Source organism: Halichoeres trimaculatus, unplaced genomic scaffold (genome assembly GCF_033239565.1).
Source record: "Halichoeres trimaculatus isolate MK-OKI-2021-1 unplaced genomic scaffold, fHalTri1.1 fHalTri1_scaffold_15, whole genome shotgun sequence".
In the NCBI taxonomy this organism is placed as follows: Eukaryota; Metazoa; Chordata; class Actinopteri; order Labriformes; family Labridae; genus Halichoeres; species Halichoeres trimaculatus.
In genome coordinates, this window is record NW_027437193.1 from 4,418,364 (window position 1) to 4,437,583 (window position 19,220).

General features: G+C 40.4%; 1 protein-coding gene across 1 annotated transcript; it reads left to right on the forward strand.

Moving 5' to 3' along the window:
* The first annotated feature begins 507 nt into the window (after positions 1 to 507).
* On the forward strand, positions 508 to 18,989 carry LOC141804242 (noelin-3-like). The gene is made up of 6 exons (XM_074688577.1): positions 508 to 1,089; positions 4,269 to 4,412; positions 6,928 to 7,083; positions 11,074 to 11,293; positions 14,578 to 14,684; positions 17,272 to 18,989. Exons 1-6 carry the CDS (start codon positions 1,021 to 1,023, stop codon positions 17,947 to 17,949), a joined length of 1,374 nt encoding a protein of 457 aa, XP_074544678.1. The 5' UTR covers positions 508 to 1,020; the 3' UTR covers positions 17,950 to 18,989.
* The last annotated feature ends 231 nt before the right edge of the window (positions 18,990 to 19,220 follow it).

Below are 19,220 nucleotides of genomic sequence, written 5' to 3' on the forward strand. Positions count from 1 at the left end.
CTTCAGCCATTTACAGGTTAAAGCTTTTTTTCCCTGCTGTCATCAGCGATGCCATTAGTTTTTAATCTTTTGAGTTTCCCTCTTGTGGTAGGTTACATAGGTAACAGGACATAAAATCTGAAAGGGATAGAGAGTTGAAAAACTTTCTCTGAAGTCATTTTTATTCGTTGTATAAATGATAATTATATTGATAAGGTTAATTTTCCTGGTGTTCTCTTTGTTACTTTGTTAATACCAGGTAGCTTTGTAAAGCTACCATTGTGAGAACAAAACATTGTTATTATTATTATTTTCTTTTTTTGAATTTTATTTTATTTTATTTTTTCTCTTAACTGGAACACTTTCTAAAAAAATCTCTTTTTTTTTTTTTTTTTTTTTTTACAAAGAGTTAAGAATATTTATATTTTTTGTTTTCGCTCAGATTCTGTCGAGTGAAATGCGCGTGCCACACCAATGTTCGCTCCCTCTCTCTCTGCGCGCGCACTCTCGCGCCACTAAAAGCAGCTGTCGCAGCTCACATCTCGCGCTTCTACCTCCCAGTTTCCGGTGAATACAGCCAGCTGCAACTTTTGTCCTCGCACAGCTGCCGGTGGTCTCTCCTCACTCACACACACACACTCACACACTCACACACATTTACACACACGACAATCTGGATTCATTAAAAGTGGAGTGGGCAGCTGGGTGATGTCATATCCGTGAAGAAGAGCCCCCCCCTCCCTCAGCGTAACGTGAACGCAGCACGGAATTTCTCTGCATGTATGCCCACAAACTTTTTCCCCCCTCGCAGTGAAGAGGTTCCTCCCCGCAGGCTGCCCACATGGCGTGCGTAACGGCGGGGGCGAGTGGACGGATGTGCCCCTTTCCTCCCCAGGAAAATACGGTTCACACCAGCGCGTAGTGGACGAGGTGGAGCGAGCACAGGGGAAGAAACTTGCGTGATATTTTTTTGTTTCCCCACTGGTCTTGGAGGAGGTGGAGGAAGAGGAGGAGGAGGGAGACACTGAAGCAGCCGGCAGAATGTGGTCGCTGTCCGTGGTCCTGAACCCGCTGCTGTTTCTGCTGCTGTTCGGATACTGCCCTTCAGTGGTGAGTTCACTGCCCTCACATTTCCTCAAAATATCAGAATAAAGTCCGACACCTCTAACGGTGTGGTTGCAAACTTAAGTTGTGGGTGGAGCTGGGTACTGTACCTTCTTATTGCAGCACCAGCAAGTATTTATCTCTAATGGGCAAAAATGTTTGGGGGAAAAATACATCATTTAAAGCGGTGGCAGCCCCACAGCACTCATGTTTATTGCCTACATCAAGCACACAGCTCTCATATTGATCCTGGAGTATTTCCAAGCATATAACTCACTTTTAAGGAGGAGTTCAATCAGCTTAAGGGAAAACATTGGTGAATTATAACCAGACGAAACCATCTTGGTACCACTGACTTGACTTCAAATGCTCTTTCTGATTACATGTGTGGTTTTGTGAAATATCAGCATGCTTATTTAATTGCCTAAAGTCTAAATTGGAATGCATCTGGGAGCCGTGTCACCAAATAGAAAGAGCAGCTTGCAGATCACCAAGCCATTTGGACAAGAACAATGGTCGATTAGGTTCATCCCACCCATGCAGAGCACACTCCTGTGCCAGTGTCTTGATTGCAAAGCAGTGTCCTCACATATTTCCATACCACCTTGCCATGATTGAATGTGTTGTGCAGAATTAATGCTCCCCCTGAAATGTTTACAGGCGAAGCCGGCACTCCAAACTGTAATAAAAAAAAAAAGATCTATCAGGAAGTCTGAACGAAGGGCAACAACAAAGACGGAAGCAGCTGTCTGGATTATTTAATGAGAGAAAAAGTCTTTGTGCAGAGTTCTTTGCAAGCTAAAAAAGCCTCATTGGAGAGTGCATCTGGCTTGGCTGTGCTTCAGATTCATTTTGATATGAGGAAATGTGAGTGTGAAGAGGGGGAAAGGATGTGCGTCACTCAAGAGACAGAGGAGAAAGACCCTTTTTAAGAGATCAGTGGAACTTCTTTCATTGCTGTGTTTGAGAGGAAGAGCTGAGCTGCTTCTTCCTCCTTTATTTATCTCATTCAGCTGCGGATGATTCCAGATATCTCTGATCACTGCTCCTTCAGCTCCTTCAGCTCCAGCTATGACCACTCAGAACAGAGGTGACACACTCTCTGAAAACTGAGACATAACGCTGTAAAGCAAGATTATTCTCTCAGCATCATCTTTGTTATGGTGCATTTATAGGATGAGCTTTTTAAAACCTTGATCACAACTTTAACCTGCGAGTTGGACACAAAGCAGGGCTAAAAGCAATCTTTCACAATCTGATAACAGCAATATAAGATTTCTGCACCAAGCCAAACAATAAAAGCTCAGGAGAATGAGAGCAGAGAAAGTACGGTTTATCTTTAAGGCGCAGAGCCAAGAAAGCAAAAAACACAACCAGAGATTGAAAATAAATCGCACAGATTCCAGGTTGAAGAATGCTAATTTAAAGTATAGGACAGGGGTCTGCAACCTTTACTTCCGCAAGAGCCGTTTGGCCTCAGCTCACGTGGATGAAAGTCATTTGGGAGCCACAAAATCTACTTAATCTTCACATTAAGACAAAAAAGTTTATAATCTATTAAATAATCATATAAGCTTTTGTGTAAATAAAATTGTAAATGGAATTTTTTAGTTTTTTATTTCAATTAATTTGCAAATTTAAGAAAAAAAAAAAAGAAATTTGCAATGTGATGGATTTAATAAATATGCAAAATTTATGAAAATTCACTAAGTTTAAAATTTAAAAAAAATTACAAAATAAAAAAATAAAATCAAAAATGTGCAAAATTTTGCTATTTCAAAAAAATTGCTGAAATGTCATAAATTGCAAAAAAAAAAAAAAAAAAAACGGTATAATGCAATTTCAAAATTTTGCTCAGTTTCGAAAAATTGTAAAGCTTTCTAAAATTGAAAAAAAGAGTATTTACATTTTGTTAAATCTAAAAAAAAGGGGAATTCTTTTTCTTAATCTGCAAAAATGTCAAATAATTGAAATAATAATAAAAATAAATAAAAAAACCTCAAAAAATTCCAAAAAATCACAATAATTTAAAAGCTTTCTTTGAAGGGGTGATGCAATTTTAGTACAAAATTTTAAATCATAGTTTCACTTAGTTTCTGTGTCATATGCATTAATACCCTCTGTAAGAAGAAAACAAAACAAAACTGTATTTTAATAATATTTCAAAGCTACAAGGAGCCACTGCAAAGGAGTCAAAGAGCCGCATCAGGCTCCAGAGCCACAGGTTGGAGACCCCTTGTAAAGGATTTGTCTGCTGTGTCTTTGTGATCTTTGATCTTTGGTGGATTCCTGATGCTCTTTAAACTCTTCGAGCTGGTAGTCAAGGATGAAAGGGAGGAGATGAAATAAAATTAAATCACAAGACACTTCACTTTTCCATCCACCTGCTTCAGAAGCTGCTGGATGCCAAAGTTCACATTCGAAACTTTCTTTCCAGCCAGATAGATTTAAAGAATGTCAAACAAAACCCAAATAAAAGTTGGTTGTCGGCCAAAGGCGCTGGTGGTGCAGACAAATTCTGCCATCCGTAGTTAAAAGGTTGCCAATACTTGGCTGGAGGCTTGTGTTAATTTCCTGTGCTGACAGTAAACAGCAGAATTGTTGAAATCTTGCGTCTAAAAAGCCCATCAACTTTTCCAACACTTCAGCACTCTTTCATCAAGCCAAACTAGTTTTTTTTCCCTGCTCTGACACGAGCTGCGTTAAAATATGCTGCATGGGCCTGTGATGCATAACTTTATGTCCTTAAAGCTTTTTACTCCAGAGCTGTGGAGCAGATTGAATGTAATAAAAAAAGGAGGAAAAAGCTCCCACAAATCAGGTTTATCTGCGTCTCCCAGCAGGACTTTCAGTTCGAGCTCATGAAGAAGTAGCGTGGAGAAACAGAGGAACCTCAGAGCGCAGGTTATTCATCAAGGCGAGGAAACTCTATTTACTGTAAAAGTAGGAATTCACTGGAGACCGTGGGGAGGATGTCTGGCTGAAAACACTTTCAAAGACTTTTTATAAGTCAGTGGAATTGGTTGGTGTCGAAGCAAAGAATGGATGACCCACGAGGAAGAAATGAAGAAACACAGCAGCTGTGTTTGTGTGCGTGTGTGTGTGTGTGTGGTGCTATTTCCTGATATCATCAGTGTTGGGTGTATTCAGCGTGTCTATCTGTGTGTGTGTTTCTGTACACACAGACGATCCGGCCAAAGGAAGGGTGGCAGGTGTACAGCTCGGCTCAGGATGCAGATGGGCGTTGTATCTGCACTGTGGTGGCACCCGAACAGAATCTGTGCTCCAGAGACGCCAAAGGAAGACAGCTCCGCCAGCTCCTGGAGAAAGTATGCACACACAAGCTGCACACACACACACACAAGCCTGGTTATGTGACTCACACACATTTACAGTAAGCAAGCAGCCTCCTCCTCCTCCTTCAATTCATATAAATTGATTTCTATCGTTATCCGAGCTTCTTTGTTGCCATAATCCGCTGAGAGATTGCACCAGCCTGCTCCTTAAACCTGTTTTCCTCTTCTGCATACATTACATGGATGACATCAGCTCAGCTTTCTTATAAAGATAGGAACGCTCTTCATCACACCTGGAGTGCCCTTGTTTATTTACAACAGCCCTTTCATTGCTTTTGAACAGAAATGCTCTTCTCCAGAGGGAAGTCTGTATTATTTTTTCCCACCCATCAGCATGGATTTTTAAAGCATCGATTTGATTCGCTAACTGCAGCCGCCAACAGTGTGAATTTAAGTGGAGACAGGACTTTTTTATTCCCACCACAGGAGTGATTTAAAGCATTATCTACACATAAACAAACAGCACAGCGCCAGAGTCACTTCCTTCAATTAATAGTCCACATAAGGAAACGTTGCTCCAGCCTACATTTTAATGTTGTGTGCTGCGGGCTGTTCTCTGTCATTCACTGTGCTCTCTGACACTAATGTACTAAGCTGCCTCAGGGCTTCAGCGAGGCCATTTCAGGATCCCTCAACCAGAGCCGGGAAAGTATGCAGAGCACAATGTGTGAGCGCTGTGCCACTTTGCAAGCGATGTGCTCCAGTAGCGTTGGTCGGCTGCTATTAGAAAGAGGGAGTGAAAGACCAGGGTTCATGTTGTACACATGCCCCACAAACCTAGTGGGCTTTTGTTGAACCAGGGGAGGGCCAACACAGCAAAATGTGTTCAGAAAAAAACCATGAAATGTGCAAAACGTAACTGAAAAAAAGTGAATTATCTGCAGTAGAAAAATAAAAAGTGACAAATACTTAGTTTTCTTAAAACTGACAAAAATATCTTTAGCAAGTTCATCCACAGCTGAGGTCAAAATGATTAAATTCAAAGAATTGTCTTGTATTTATGAAAATTGTGTCATATTTTTATCAAGAATAAAAGTTTAAGGGTAAGGGACAAAGTGGCAGATTTAAGAGAATTAAGTGGTACCTTCAGTCTAATATTGTGCTTTTATTTTGAAGGGACAGCTCTGAGAGCAGCCAGCTGCTTTAGAAAAGAATAGAATAGAAAATATTTTATTTTTTTACCCCTGAGGGGAAATTCAGGAGAAGTTACAGCAGCAATCAAGCAAACAAAAGTAAGAAAGTGTATAGAAAGTGCAAAAATGTCCATAAGAAAATAGATGCTGACAGCTTGTCCATCATTGTCCAGTCAGCCAGCCTCCACCTCCACAGGGTCCAGGACTGAGCTTCTTCAGCAGTCTGTTCAGTCTCTGTCTCCTGGATCCTGTCTGCTCACAGCAGGTGAAGCTCTTCCAATGTGGCTCCGTTAGCCATGTCTGTGAATAGCATGATGCTACTCTGCCTGGTATTCCCTCCGTTGCTGGGTTAGCACAGCTAGCTCATCCATCTTATTGGAGATAGATCTTACGTTCCCAATAACGATGGATGGAAGGACAGGTCCATGTCTTCACTTCTTAGCTCACACCTGAGAACCAGCACATTGTCTTCACCTCCTTCTCCTCACCTTGTGGGGAAACATCTGGCCTTGCACCAGTTAGCATTGACCTGCTACAGGCTGCTAACAGCTGGTTCCACATGTAAACAATGCAGCCATGGTTACATGTAGGATCTCCAGACAAACACAGTCAAAAATAAAAGTTGAGCTCTTAAAAAGTCAGCCATATGGGATCGTTTTTTTTCTCAAAATGAGCAAAGCTGCCACTAAAACAAGAACAATGCACCGTCCAAGGTTTCTTTTAACACAAGGAGAAATACTTTACATTGGAGATTCCAAAGATGACTAAAAACTAGAAGAACTGCATCTAAATTAAATGTATTTATCCAACAAAAAAAGGATTAAAGGAGGATTTAGTCAGTTTTAAAGGGAACCAGCTCAGACACAACTTCTCTACACTGTTGCTTTCAGAGAAGTATATCTTATTTTGATCGTTAAGGATGAATAAATCTGAAAACGGGTGACATGTAAACCAACCGAGAAGTAGAAACATGGCCTTGATTTAGGATATTTCATCTTCAGTTTTTGTTTTTGCAGTTTGACTTGTCAAATAACGTCTTTGAAATATGTTTTCAGACTCAGATGATTCAGAGGTTTATTCATGGTGTGAATTTCATCTCATAAAGTGAAATACATGAACAGAAAAATGGGGAGAAAAAGAGCAAGAAACGGTGTCATGGCTGAGTAAAATCCATCCCAGGCTCCATTCAGCTCACACATGGATGGTTAAAAGACAATCTCATGGAGGTCAAAATGTTGATTTGCTCCTCGAGAAGTTAGAGCGTGGCAGGCTACCGAGCGGCTGAACATGGAGGACATTTTAATCTGGCGGTGGACGGGAAAATCAATGGCGTGCTGTTTCGTTCTTTTCAAAAGGTGCAGAACATGTCGCAGTCAATCGAGGTGCTGAACCTGCGGACGCAGAGGGACTTTCAGTACATCATGAGGATGGAGAGTCAGATCAAAGGGCTGCGCTCCAAGTTCCGACAGATCGAAACGGACAGGAAGACGCTCGTCAACAAAAACTTTCAGGTATGGTTTTTGTTTGATGTTTAACTTTGTGTGAAACATCACAGAAAAAAAGATTCTCCTGAAAAGCAACCTGAGAGGAATGTGAATGATACCTCAGAGAGATCAATACAGGGCTACCACTGCCGGTGAAGGACAAAACTGAGTCAGACAAGCTGTGAAAGCAGCATCCAGCGTGGACTCTTCAAACTCTTCACCACAGAGGGCGAGGAAGTTCAACAGAAACAGCTTAACAATCAAAAAACACCAGTTTACCTCTTTATAAACTGAGAGCAAAAACTTGTCAAATTATTCCCCAGGTGGGTTAAATACCCAGTTCTGATTGGTCAGTTTAAGCAGTGTAAGGTCTGTTCAGACATGTCACAGACTCTGGAGGATCAGCTGTGATCACATCAAACACAGGAATTACTAAATTACAAAAAAACAACAGGATAAAAAGAGCAGAAAAGTTCAGAGGAGAAGTAAAGCTTCAAACTACATCAGACAACCTGATCGGTTTAGGACAGGACAGCATTTAAAGTCTGTAAAATAAAATCTCATCGAGTTAGAGTATCCAACTTCTCCCTTCCAGGGTTCGCTGTTGCAATGACAAGATTTAAAAGTCACATTTTGTGTAAAATCATTGATTTTTTGTAAGTAGCCGTGTTCCCCTTCAGGCTGATTTAAGACCCTCTTTTCGCTTGCACTGTTGGAGTTGTATTCCTCAGTAATGACCCAACGGTTGTGCTCTGTCACTTATGTAAAGCTCTGTCTGTTTGGCAACCTGTTAAAGAGCTGTTTCTTGGCTTATGTAGATTATTTTTCATTTGAGTAATTATGACCAAATCTGGGAAGTTTTATAATCTGCATTCAGGGATATCTTGAATGAGGACAACAACGCCCATGATTCCATGCTACATCATGAAGTTATCAAACTGCATCTTCTGTTCTGTCTGAATCAGAGGCTCTGAAAGGCAGAAACTGTGAGAGAGAGACTGTGTTTAAAGTATTTAAGGTCAAAGAGTGAAGTTTTATACGTCTGAGACGTCATGCTTTTCATACAGAGTGTAGCCCTTAAAGTTAGAATGAGATATTTTCTACCTCTTCTCATGAAGTGATTGTGACAATGTGATTTAGTCATTAAAGATTTTAAGAACCTTATTGATCAATCTCTTCCAAACACATCACAATGAAAATGAAATCACAATTAACCTTCGAAAATCACCATCGTATCATGAAAAGAGGTAGAAAATATTTTGTATTCCTACTTTGTTTAACTTTAATTTCCAACTTCATTCCAAGCCCACACATCAAGGATAACGTGCACCTCCTCCCAAATGTAACAGTGTAGGGTTAGGGTTAGGGATAGGGCATTGATAGATCATAATAAACTTAAAAATGCTGAGAAAAGCAAGAAACGTAGCCCGGTGATCAACAGCAATAGTGCCCATAAAGCTGTTGGATCTCAAACTTGTGATCATACAGATGACACTGCCCTCATGTGTTTTGGAGGAGTACTGCAGATAATGCACAAACACTGACCCAGAACTGCATCAGCCAGAATGTCGTAGGATAAATGCAAAAGCATGAACCAGGCTTTGGGGATAAAAACATCAACTAGATGCTTATTGATCATACTGGTGATGGGTCTAATCTCTGGAGCATCTGCCTCTAGCCTGGGCTGAAACTCTGTCAATTGTAATGCTAGACTACCCAGATGTAAACAAGCACAGACAACAAATGGTGAACCTGCTTGACATGCTTTTTAGGATCGATAAATTGGAGATTAAGTTGTCTGTTGGCTGTGCCTGGTTGAACTGAAGTTTGAAGACTTGGAAAGAGTAATGTGCAACAGGCATGTTCATCCTAACTGATCTGCAACTTCTGGGCCCGTGTGCATGTTCCGGCATTAAACAAACAGGACCATTAGTCCTAATGTGTTGTTATGGAGCGGGGAAACTGGGATTGCCTTATAAGAATACACAAACAGCTGTTAACAGTGAATCAGTCAGGTAAACAAAGAGAAAGAGAAAGTTTGGCGATCTTGAACAGAGTAAATGCGTGTGGTGTTTCTGAGCGTACAGTGAAAAACCTCATCAAGAAAATCAGTAATATGAAAACTGATTTGAGGAACAAGTGCTGCAGCAATGCTCCAGTACCTCCATGAATAACTCTTAAAGCAGTTTATGAACTCCAACATTTCACCACACACATCTTGGAAGGACCCAGACGTATAAAAGCAAAGAATGAATCAAACTGGTAAAACTGACGGCAGTGAGGCTCACCGGTTCGAAACTTTGATTGTCTCCCTTATCTCATCAGTTCACTGAAAAAATGTTGTGACCCCTAAATCTAACTTTGCTGTCTGACTACACATCACCACCATTCCAAAGAGTTGTCCACTGTATTTGCATATTTCATCTCAAACTGTAACGCAACAGGCGCTGTAATCCTGGCATCAGCCCCTGTAATGGTGGGGTCTACCTCCATTAAATGTAACGCTCTTTTGGGCCTTTAACCTGCCTCATGCATACCACCAATCTTTTTCTTTTTTTACCGTTAAAACAAACGGTCCGTTTTCCCCGTTAATGGCTGTTCATGCATACAGGCCCAGGTCCTAAGATATGAAGCCAATGCCGGAAAACTAAAACCTGCAGTTCAGATACAAGGCACCAACTGGATTTCTTACAGAAAAAAATACTCATTTTTACAGCCCAGTACAAAAAAATGCTTGCGTCTGAATGGCTCTTTTAAACTTATGGGTTTTTCCCTCATAAGGGCATGGCTGACCTAACTGACAGGCAGGCCCCTGTAGCTGACACTAAAAGCCCATCTCTTTACCTCATCCTAACTTGAATGAAGCTAGATTGAATTCAGAATTTCTAAAATTGCCCTTGTCAACAATAAGCTTTAAAACTCTGTCAGAAGCCAGAGGTTGAATTCACAAAGATTATGTAATTTTATTGTACAGACTCTGGTGTTAACATGCAAGGAAGACTGATGGGTGGTGCTAGCTCTGCTAACTTTATCCATGCTCTGTTTTTATTAAAAAAAACTTTTTTCCTGAGCATCTTATTATTGGATAAATGTGTAAATCAGAGTTTAATTATCCAATTGGAACATCCCTTTTTTAATCTTCTTATCGGTCACTGTCTTCATGCAGTGGTCTGTTATGCACGCTTTGACTCTGGAAATCCTTACACCAGATATGAAATCATGCCTCTAAGTAAGATCACCATGTTCACAGTTTGACCCACTGAAGTTGAATCCTGCAGCCTCTTCCAGCGACTATCATGACCCCACAGCGCTGAGAACAAACAGTTTCAGACTTAAGCACTGACTCACCGTTTTGAACCCACAGTAAACAACTGTATTATTACAGTGAGAGAGGAAACGGCCAAAGCATCCACCTCTAAATCTGGTGGAAAAATAACCACAGACATCTCTATCTAGATTATTTCCATGGGGAAGAATGTGGTTCTGTGGAGAATAAAGGCGGTTTCCATTTGAGGCTGCACATTAACAGTAAATTACTGTAATTATAGGAGCAATTACGATAATAATCATCCCGATTATCATCCATCAGTGAAATTTGTTCATGTCTTACTGGAGTCTCACCCCTCCTCTCCCTGGGTCTTTGTTATGATGCACATATTTCAACTGGTGTTTATCCTTTTTGTGTTGATCTGCACAACAAAATTATAGTTTTTGCTCAATCAGATTTTTTTTATTGTGAGGATAAATTCACAAGAAAAAAAAAACAAGTCAGCATGCAGTGAAAAATGGACTTGGCTACATCTGTTCATATTCATCAAATCCTGACATGCTCAGAAGATGCAGGTGTCATGAAAAGCACACATCTGGCACGTCTTGGAGTTCCTGAATGAAGATCTTCTTTGTTAAAAATATGACCAATAAAAAAAAGGGACAGCTGCACTGAGAGGGGAAGGAATAAATGTCTTTCCAGATTGAGATGTTTGCTGAGACAGGCGGTGTTTTCTCGATGCTTTCCAGGAGCTAAAGGGAAAGATGGAGTCTCTGCAGCCGCTGATCCCTGTCCTGGAGCAATACAAGACAGACGCCAAGCTCATCTCCCAGTTCAAAGAGGAGATCAGGAACCTGTCGGGCGTGTTGATGGGCATCCAGGAGGAAATGGGCGCCTATGACTACGAGGAGCTGCAGCAGAGGGTCCTAAACCTGGAGAACCGGCTCCGCAACTGCATGAATAAACTGAGTAAGTCTGATACCGGCAGAGCTACAGCAGACATGGTGACCCTAGATTATGTAATGGCCCAGGGATCATAGTGTAGGCACATTTCTTGCAGCTGCCAGCAGATTGGAATTGTAGATAGAGAGCAGAGGGCACAATGGAAGTGCTAAAGGAAGCAGAAATAAGAAAATCCTGTTTCCTGGAGTCAAAGAAAAATTTCATGGGAGGACAAAAAGATCTTTGCAACACAAAAACAAGATAGACATGCTTATTTATAAACATCTATTTCTTTAATGCCTCCTTTTTCATCATTTGCATTCTGGCGCTGAGAGTCTGAGGTTCCTTTTCTCCACCCTCTGAGGTTTAACTCATCTAATAAGATCAATTTATGCCTCCAGAGCAGCCCTGCTTCTGATAACCGCGTGCATGACTAAACTCCAATTTGGCAACCGCCAGGTTATCAACACCGATGCAGCCTGTCAAAGCGTCAACGTAAATAGCTGACATGTGAATGCTAATAAGAGGTGGCTGGAAACCCGCCTGAGCTGCAGATGATAACTGCGGCGCTCGTTGTGCATGAGATTAGATTGATTAGGTGAAATCGCAGCTAACTGCTTAATCGGGAAGTTGCGAGGAGCTTTTTCGTGGAAGTGATAACCGACTGTCATTTGGCACAATTAAAGTGTCTGAGAGATAAATTAAGTGCAGCTCGAGCACCAAATATTAAAGCATGTGGGATAAATGTTGGTGCTGCTCTGACACGTAGTAACAGGTTTTACTGCCTGTTTTAGTGCGACTGTTTATCTCCTCTGTGGTGATAACTCTGTGTGTGTGTTCTGAAAACTGTTGAACAGGTCAGTTTGACAAAGATATTTTAAACTGGTCTTTAGTTTTTGCTCATGATTCAGCCTCATAAATGTTTAATGATTTCCCCAGAATGAAATCAATCGATCAGAAAACCTAACCAGAAATTGAAGCACTTTATTTGCAAAAATTTACAGTCCACTTTCACCTCCATTAGCTTTAGCCTGATGTATCTCATGACCAGGGGTCTGCAACCTTTATTTTCGTAAGAGCCGATTTGCATCAGCTCACCTGGATTCACAACACTTTGGAGCCAAAAAAAAGCCTACTTTACCTTTATAATAAAAACTGTAAAGTGAATAAAATTCTATACAAATTGAAAGTTAAGTGAATAAATATCAAAACTAGAAGTCATTTTGAAATTTGTGAAATTAAACGAGTGAAGTTTTTGGAATTTTTTGTTTGTTGGTTTTTTGTTAAATTTGCAAAAATTTCAAAAACTTGTGAAATTTAAAAAAAAAAAAAAATTTTAATGTGAAAAAAAAATCTTGACATAAAAATTGCAAAAATAAAATAATAAAAATTTTAAAAATTTGCCGATTGGCAGAAAAATAAAAAATAAAACATTTTTAAAAAAATGCAAATAAAAAAATGCAAACATTATGAAAATTGCAAAAATAAAAAAGAAATTTCCAAAATTTGCCAACTTTCAAAAAAAAAAAGAAATGTAAAAAAAAACTGACTAAATATTGCATTTTTTTAAAACTGTAAAAGTTTGTACAAATGTCAAAAATGAATAATTCAACAAATTTACAAAAAAATATGTTTATCTTAATCCGTAAAAATTACAGAAACTTTGAATAAAATACTTGAATGTGATAAAATATATTGGTAATATCACTCAACTCATCATTTTTGTTTGCAAATTTCTTGCCACATATCAAGCATTTCTATGAAGCTGGCACATTGTCAGTAAAATGAATCCATCCACACAGAATTAAAATCAGTATTTTCTTCCAGATTAGTCTTTTTGTAGATGTAGTTATCTTCCCAGGGCTGTAAAACTTGAGGTTAGCCACAGGTGCATGGAAAGTTGGTGGGCTGTTGATGTTGTAGGAGGTGAAGTAGAGCGGTGGCAGGCTTTATTGACAGATGGGGCGAAGATTTAGTTCAACTAAATGTAAACACAGGATTTTATTTAGTGTCAGTGTCTTTAATCATCAATACCCTCTGTGAGAAAAAAAAATCTTTCTTTTAGTAATATTTTTAAAGCTACAAGGAGCCACTGTAAAGGAGTCAGGTTGAAGACCCTTGGTCATGACAGATTCTAAGAAAGCTGAGGCAGAAAGTTTGAGACGGATTATAGCCGTCAGTCCTTCATCAAAGTTGGGGGCAGAGACAGTCGTTTATCCTAGCCTGCAATTCTGCAAACACCTGGGCTTAAAGAGGGAGTAGTGTGATTTTTTTCTCACAATTTTTCTGCTGCTGCTTCTTTAAAGCTCACTCCACAAACCCTCTTCCATCTGATTGGCCAGCCCTCCAATGGCCTGTTGTGGGCAGACCTCTGTGTTTGAGGCCTGCTTCTTCTTGTATTTTTAGAACACAACATTTTTAGCAGTTAACAGACAGATTAAAGGATTTCTACAACATATAAATATGTTTAGCCAGATCATCCAGCATTGTTACTTTATATCCATGTTTCGAATATAGAAAAGGAGAATATACCCTCTTTTAACTCAGATAAAAATGCTTGCCAGCTGAATTCTAAGCACCTATTTACTCTTATTGACGATGTGCTGCATCACTCAGAGTCTAACAGACTGAGCTGCCCCAGAAACTTTGCAAGGAAAGCTCCTCAGTTTGCAAAACACTGAATACATTTTACTTACCTTTTACCTTTTAACTTTTACTCCAGCCCCTGAGACAATGTTATATATTTTGGATAAGGGGAACATCACGTTGAAGTTATTCTGGTGTCCTCTTACTCTGTGCTTCAGCTGGGTAAATAAAACCTCAGATTCAGATTTTCAGGTCTGTTTATTCTGCAGAGGAGCACACAGCAGCTCTTTAACACTCAGCACAAACTGGAAGCAGCATTTTCTGGGACACCGATTGTATCTTAACGGCTTTCTCTCAGAGTCAGAGTGAAAGGAACTGCAGGAACTAGGGTCTAAATTTAGAAACTGATCTACCCCTTGAAGGAACTTTGGGAGGCGGGGCCTATGAGCTGAATGTTTCTGATTGGAGCCACTATAGTGTAAATGTGTCTCTGTCAGCTCCCGGTGTTCCAGTTTAAAAAGCGACCCTGTAAACTGGAGACTTTCAGCTGAACGGGTCACTGAATGTTGTTTCCTAAGCCAAACTCAAAGTAAAGATCCCTTTAGCTATCAAACTCTACTCCTCTGCAATCATTTAGTCCTTCCCTCTGACTGTAGCTCCATCGTTTAGCTCTGGAGCAGTGTGTGATGTGTTTGTGTCGCCTAATCTGTGTGATGTCCTCGCAGCATGTGGGAAGCTAATGAAGATCACCGGGCCGCTGACAGTCAAAACTTCAGGGACCAGATTCGGAGCTTGGATGACCGACCCTCAGGCATCTCCCAAAAACAACAGGGTGAGTGAGCGTGCTTTGATTTGTGTTAAAATGCTTTAAAGCCACAGTGGGAGGTTAGATGATTTACATAGATAGATATCAGATAGATTATACCCACTAAAACTTTCCTACACTTCACAGCTACAGCTTCCTGCAAACGTTAACTTCCTATGGTAAAGTTTTAAAACCACATTTTCTATCCAGCTAACTCTAACTAGCAACACTCTGTCTCTGCTTTCTGCTGACGCTCCGCTCCGTGTCGTTGCCAATATCACCTTCATCTGTTATTTAGGGTTAGAATAAAGCCGGGATTTGCATTGTCAGCTGCTCACTCATTCACAACAGAAACGTTGAGGTGTCCAGGTGGTAAACTTATTTGATTCTGGCTCTGGAGTGGAGATGAATTGATCTCTGGGAGAGCATCAAGCTGCAGCACAAGGAAGAACTAGCAACTCCTATGAATAAAATGGCTTTTACTTTGAGTTTACCTCTCTTTTATCTGTCTCATAACACCAATGTGTGTCTTATTATGCATTCGTCAGTATGTTTTTCTAAGTTTGGCTTTTATTTCTTGAATGAATTAAGCCTTTTTTAACTTAAAATGCCTTATTTTTTGTTTAACGTGGTATTCTGAATCATTCAGTACGTTTACCTGCACAAAGCAGTTTGACAAAGGTCATAGCTCAATTTAGTGTTGTCCTTTTTTTCATAAGCGAAGCTGCAAGTGTATCAAACTAGTTTTGGTTCACCGGAAGAGAAAACTACATTCTAACAGCGATGGCCGAGATGGATGCAGCAGCTGTAGCTCTTCATGTTTTTATGTATTTGTATGCCATAGTGTTTGTTTGTTGTGTTAGAGGGCAGTGACCCTATTTATCATGGTCATCTACTTCCTTTTCCAGTTGAAACTGCTCAGGCTGAACACAGAGGTGTACCGAGACCTTCTGAGTCCCACCGAATCCATGCCCAGTCCAACAGCAACTACATTATCTACGTGGTCCACTATTAGTTCCATTAAGCTGTCTACATACATCTTAATAGTCCGATCTCGGGCTGACTAAGCTTACAGTCAGTGTTCTTAAACTGCATGTAGACGTACTGAGTATTTACCCCCCTCGTTTCTGAGAGGATATTTTTGAAAAGTTGTCCTGATTTAGCGTCATCATCTACAACAAAAACAATAAACCAAAAGAATTTTTTTATTTTGAAAATCCTCTCTTTTTTCTTTAAAGGGGCTGAGGAGTTTGAAAGTGATCTTGAAAAAGTCTCCCTCCTAAATGTATGCCTGATTGTAATCCACACTTTAAAACTATGACGACACCACACCAGCTGAAAAAGTTTAGTTGTGAGAAGAGAGACTACTGAAAATGTTTTCTGTGATTAATTTTGTAGTGATGGTGAACACTGGAGCCTAACTGTCAGACAGAAAAAGGACAGAAGAGCAGAAGAAAAAGAAACAGGAGGGTGATAGAGCACGAGCTAAAGGCTAAAAGGGCTAAACTGTTTGTGCTAATGTTGATTCCAACCCACAGTCAGCAGTTATTCTGCAGTGGTCTGCTCAAACTTGAGAGTCTATCAATAAAATGAAGAGTGAGGTTAGGTTAGCTCTGATTGGGAGATGACTGGCAGGACATAACCAGGATTCACTAACGTTACACATTACAGACATGTCTTAAAGCACCGGGGTGTCAGCTGTGCGAAATATAGACGAAACTACTTACAAACTGACAGTGTTTACTTGTTGTCACGTTAGCCGACAGATATGTCGTAGCACTGGGCTGCCGATAGCACTACATATAGTCAGCTACTACAATGTTCGCTTGATCTCACGTTTCAAACCATAGCGCTACGTAACTGTACTGATAAATACCTTACCCCAGCGCGTTGTATCCAGTAAGAAGTCGTTTTGAACAAAGAAAACTTGTTTTGATCTGATCTCCATTTAATTCCAAAACATACACACACCTCACTAAAAGTAATTTACGACAGTGTGTGGAGACTCCAGGCCGGAAGGTAGTGAGGGAGTCCAATTAAGACAGATCCTCCTCATAGCACCTTTAAATAACTGCCTGATTGACTCTTATGCTCTCTGAGCACATAATGAGTCAGGGCCTGTGTCCATCGACAGCCTTCTTTCCTTTTTCTACACAAAATCAGTGTATCTCAGTGTTTCTGGCTTTCAGTCTCCCAAATTCAAAAAGCACCAACAGGATCTGAGCTAAAAATTGTTCAACTTTTGTTGCAACTGCACCCTTGTTGTAGGCACATCTTCACCAACCAATCAAAATCAAGCTTTAAGTTAGAACTCGCATCTTTCAGAGGTTTTCTTTTTATAAATTGACTTTTTTTTGTAATATTCAAATGAATCAAATAAATTAAATGTACATAGAACAACTAAAAACAGACTTAATGATTATCGTGAAGAGAAACAGAACAACTTTTGAGACCAGGCAAAACAAAAGTGCCTAGAAATTTTGGGTTCTGCCAACACAAAAAAGATGTTGCCAGTGGACACAGGCCCTCAGATCACTTCTGTAATGCTTTGTTGAATTATCGCCCACTCTGTTTGATCCAAGCTGTTACTTAGGATTGCTGTCTTTTTCTTCAGGTCTGGTATATGGACAGCTACACCAACAACAAGATCGTGAAGGAGTTCAAATCCCTCGCCGACTTTGTGGCGGGGGTGGAATCCAGGACCTACAACCTGCCGTTCAAATGGGCGGGAACCAACCACGTGGTCTACAACGGCTCTCTGTACTACAACAAGATGCAGAGCAACATCATCGTGAGGTACAGCTTCGAGACCGGGCGTGTGGTCACCCAGAGGGCTCTGGAGTCCGCCGGTTTCCACAACGTGTACCCGTACACCTGGGGAGGCTTCTCCGACATCGACCTGATGGCGGACGAGCTGGGCCTGTGGGCGATTTACGCCACCAACCAGAACGCCGGTAACATCGTCATCAGCCAGCTGAACCCCGACACGCTGCAGATCCTCAGCACGTGGAACACAGAGTACTCAAAGAGGAACGCCGGCGAGTCTTTCATGATCTGTGGGACGCTCTACATCACCAACTCTCACCTGACTGGAGCCAAGGTGTACTACGCCTACTCCACTAAAACCTCCACGTACGAGTACACGGACATCCCGTTCCACAACCAGTACTTCCACATGTCTATGCTGGACTACAACGCCAGGGACCGCGCCTTGTACGGGTGGAACAATGGCCACCAGGTGCTGTTCAACGTCACGCTTTTCCACATCATTAAAACTGAGGACGACTCTTAAGGAGGGGACAAACTGCACACGGGAAAGAAAATAGAAACACATGGGAAACATTTACGGTTCAGCTTGAATGTTCTTTAGCATCACTGTATTTATTTATGAAGTCATTTCACACTAATTTAATCATCAGCGTCGCACTTTTTCAATCTGTTTCCTTATGAAGATTTAATTACTCACAGTATTCTCCGTATTTAAACCTGACACTTTGAATGACAGCACAAAACTGAAACAAATTGAGTCCATTATGAAAGATGCAGCAGGTAACACTTTTTCAACTCAGTAATGGCACTTTGACTCAAACTTTCCACAAACTCAGACGAATTAACTTCCTCTAATTTCCGCAGCTCATTTCTCTCTATAAAATAAAAAGCTTTCCCTAAAGTGAAATCTTCACATTCATAATGGTTTCCTCATTCAGAACTGCATTTATTCATGCCCCTCTAATTTATTCATATTTTGACAGTGTTCGCTAATTGTTCGTTTTGTTTCCATTCTTTCCTCTCCATTTATTCATCATCATCTGCTAATTTATTCCTTCCTTTCCCTGCCTCCATTTAGCTTTCAATTCGTCTTTGTACTTTTCCTTTCAAAACTTTTTTTTTGCACTTGACCTTGTGCAAGACAATGAGAAATGTGGTGAACCATAATGCACCTGTAAGGTTACTGTACTTGGCTTCTCTGTGTCCATAAATCTCCTCATCCAGGTCATTGGGTGTCTTAAAGTGCAAAGTTAAAGTGCAGAAAACATGAAATCTGGTTACTTTTAACTTCGTGCTTTGAGATACGAGCTTTTTTGTAACTTCAGCGACAGTTTGTATGCCTTATTCAGTGCAGTAAGTTCTGTAAGCCCAGGATAACCGCTCTCGTGCATGAATGTTGGCTATCCTAATAGCATTTCTACTGTAACTGTATATCTGTGTATTTTGTAACTGCACAACATCCCATCCTCCTCCTCTCTAAAGTAGCTCTTAATGGTAAAAATCCATTTATACAGACAGCAGTAGATATCTTTAATAAGCGTTCATTTGTGTAAATAAGATGTCAATCAAAATAAAAGTATTGTTTTCATTAAATCAAAGCTCTGTTTTTATTTTGTGCTCACAGAAAACAGCACTTTCTAAAATGTTGAACCAGCACTGCTCCGTGATTTAACTCGGTGTCGCTTGGACTCAAAAGACCTGAGTGCAACAATATCTGCCAAACAGGAGTTATTTCATTGTCCTCTGAAAGGACAAAGAGTTTTTTTTTTCCCTCGTTTTCTGCATCAGCTCAGC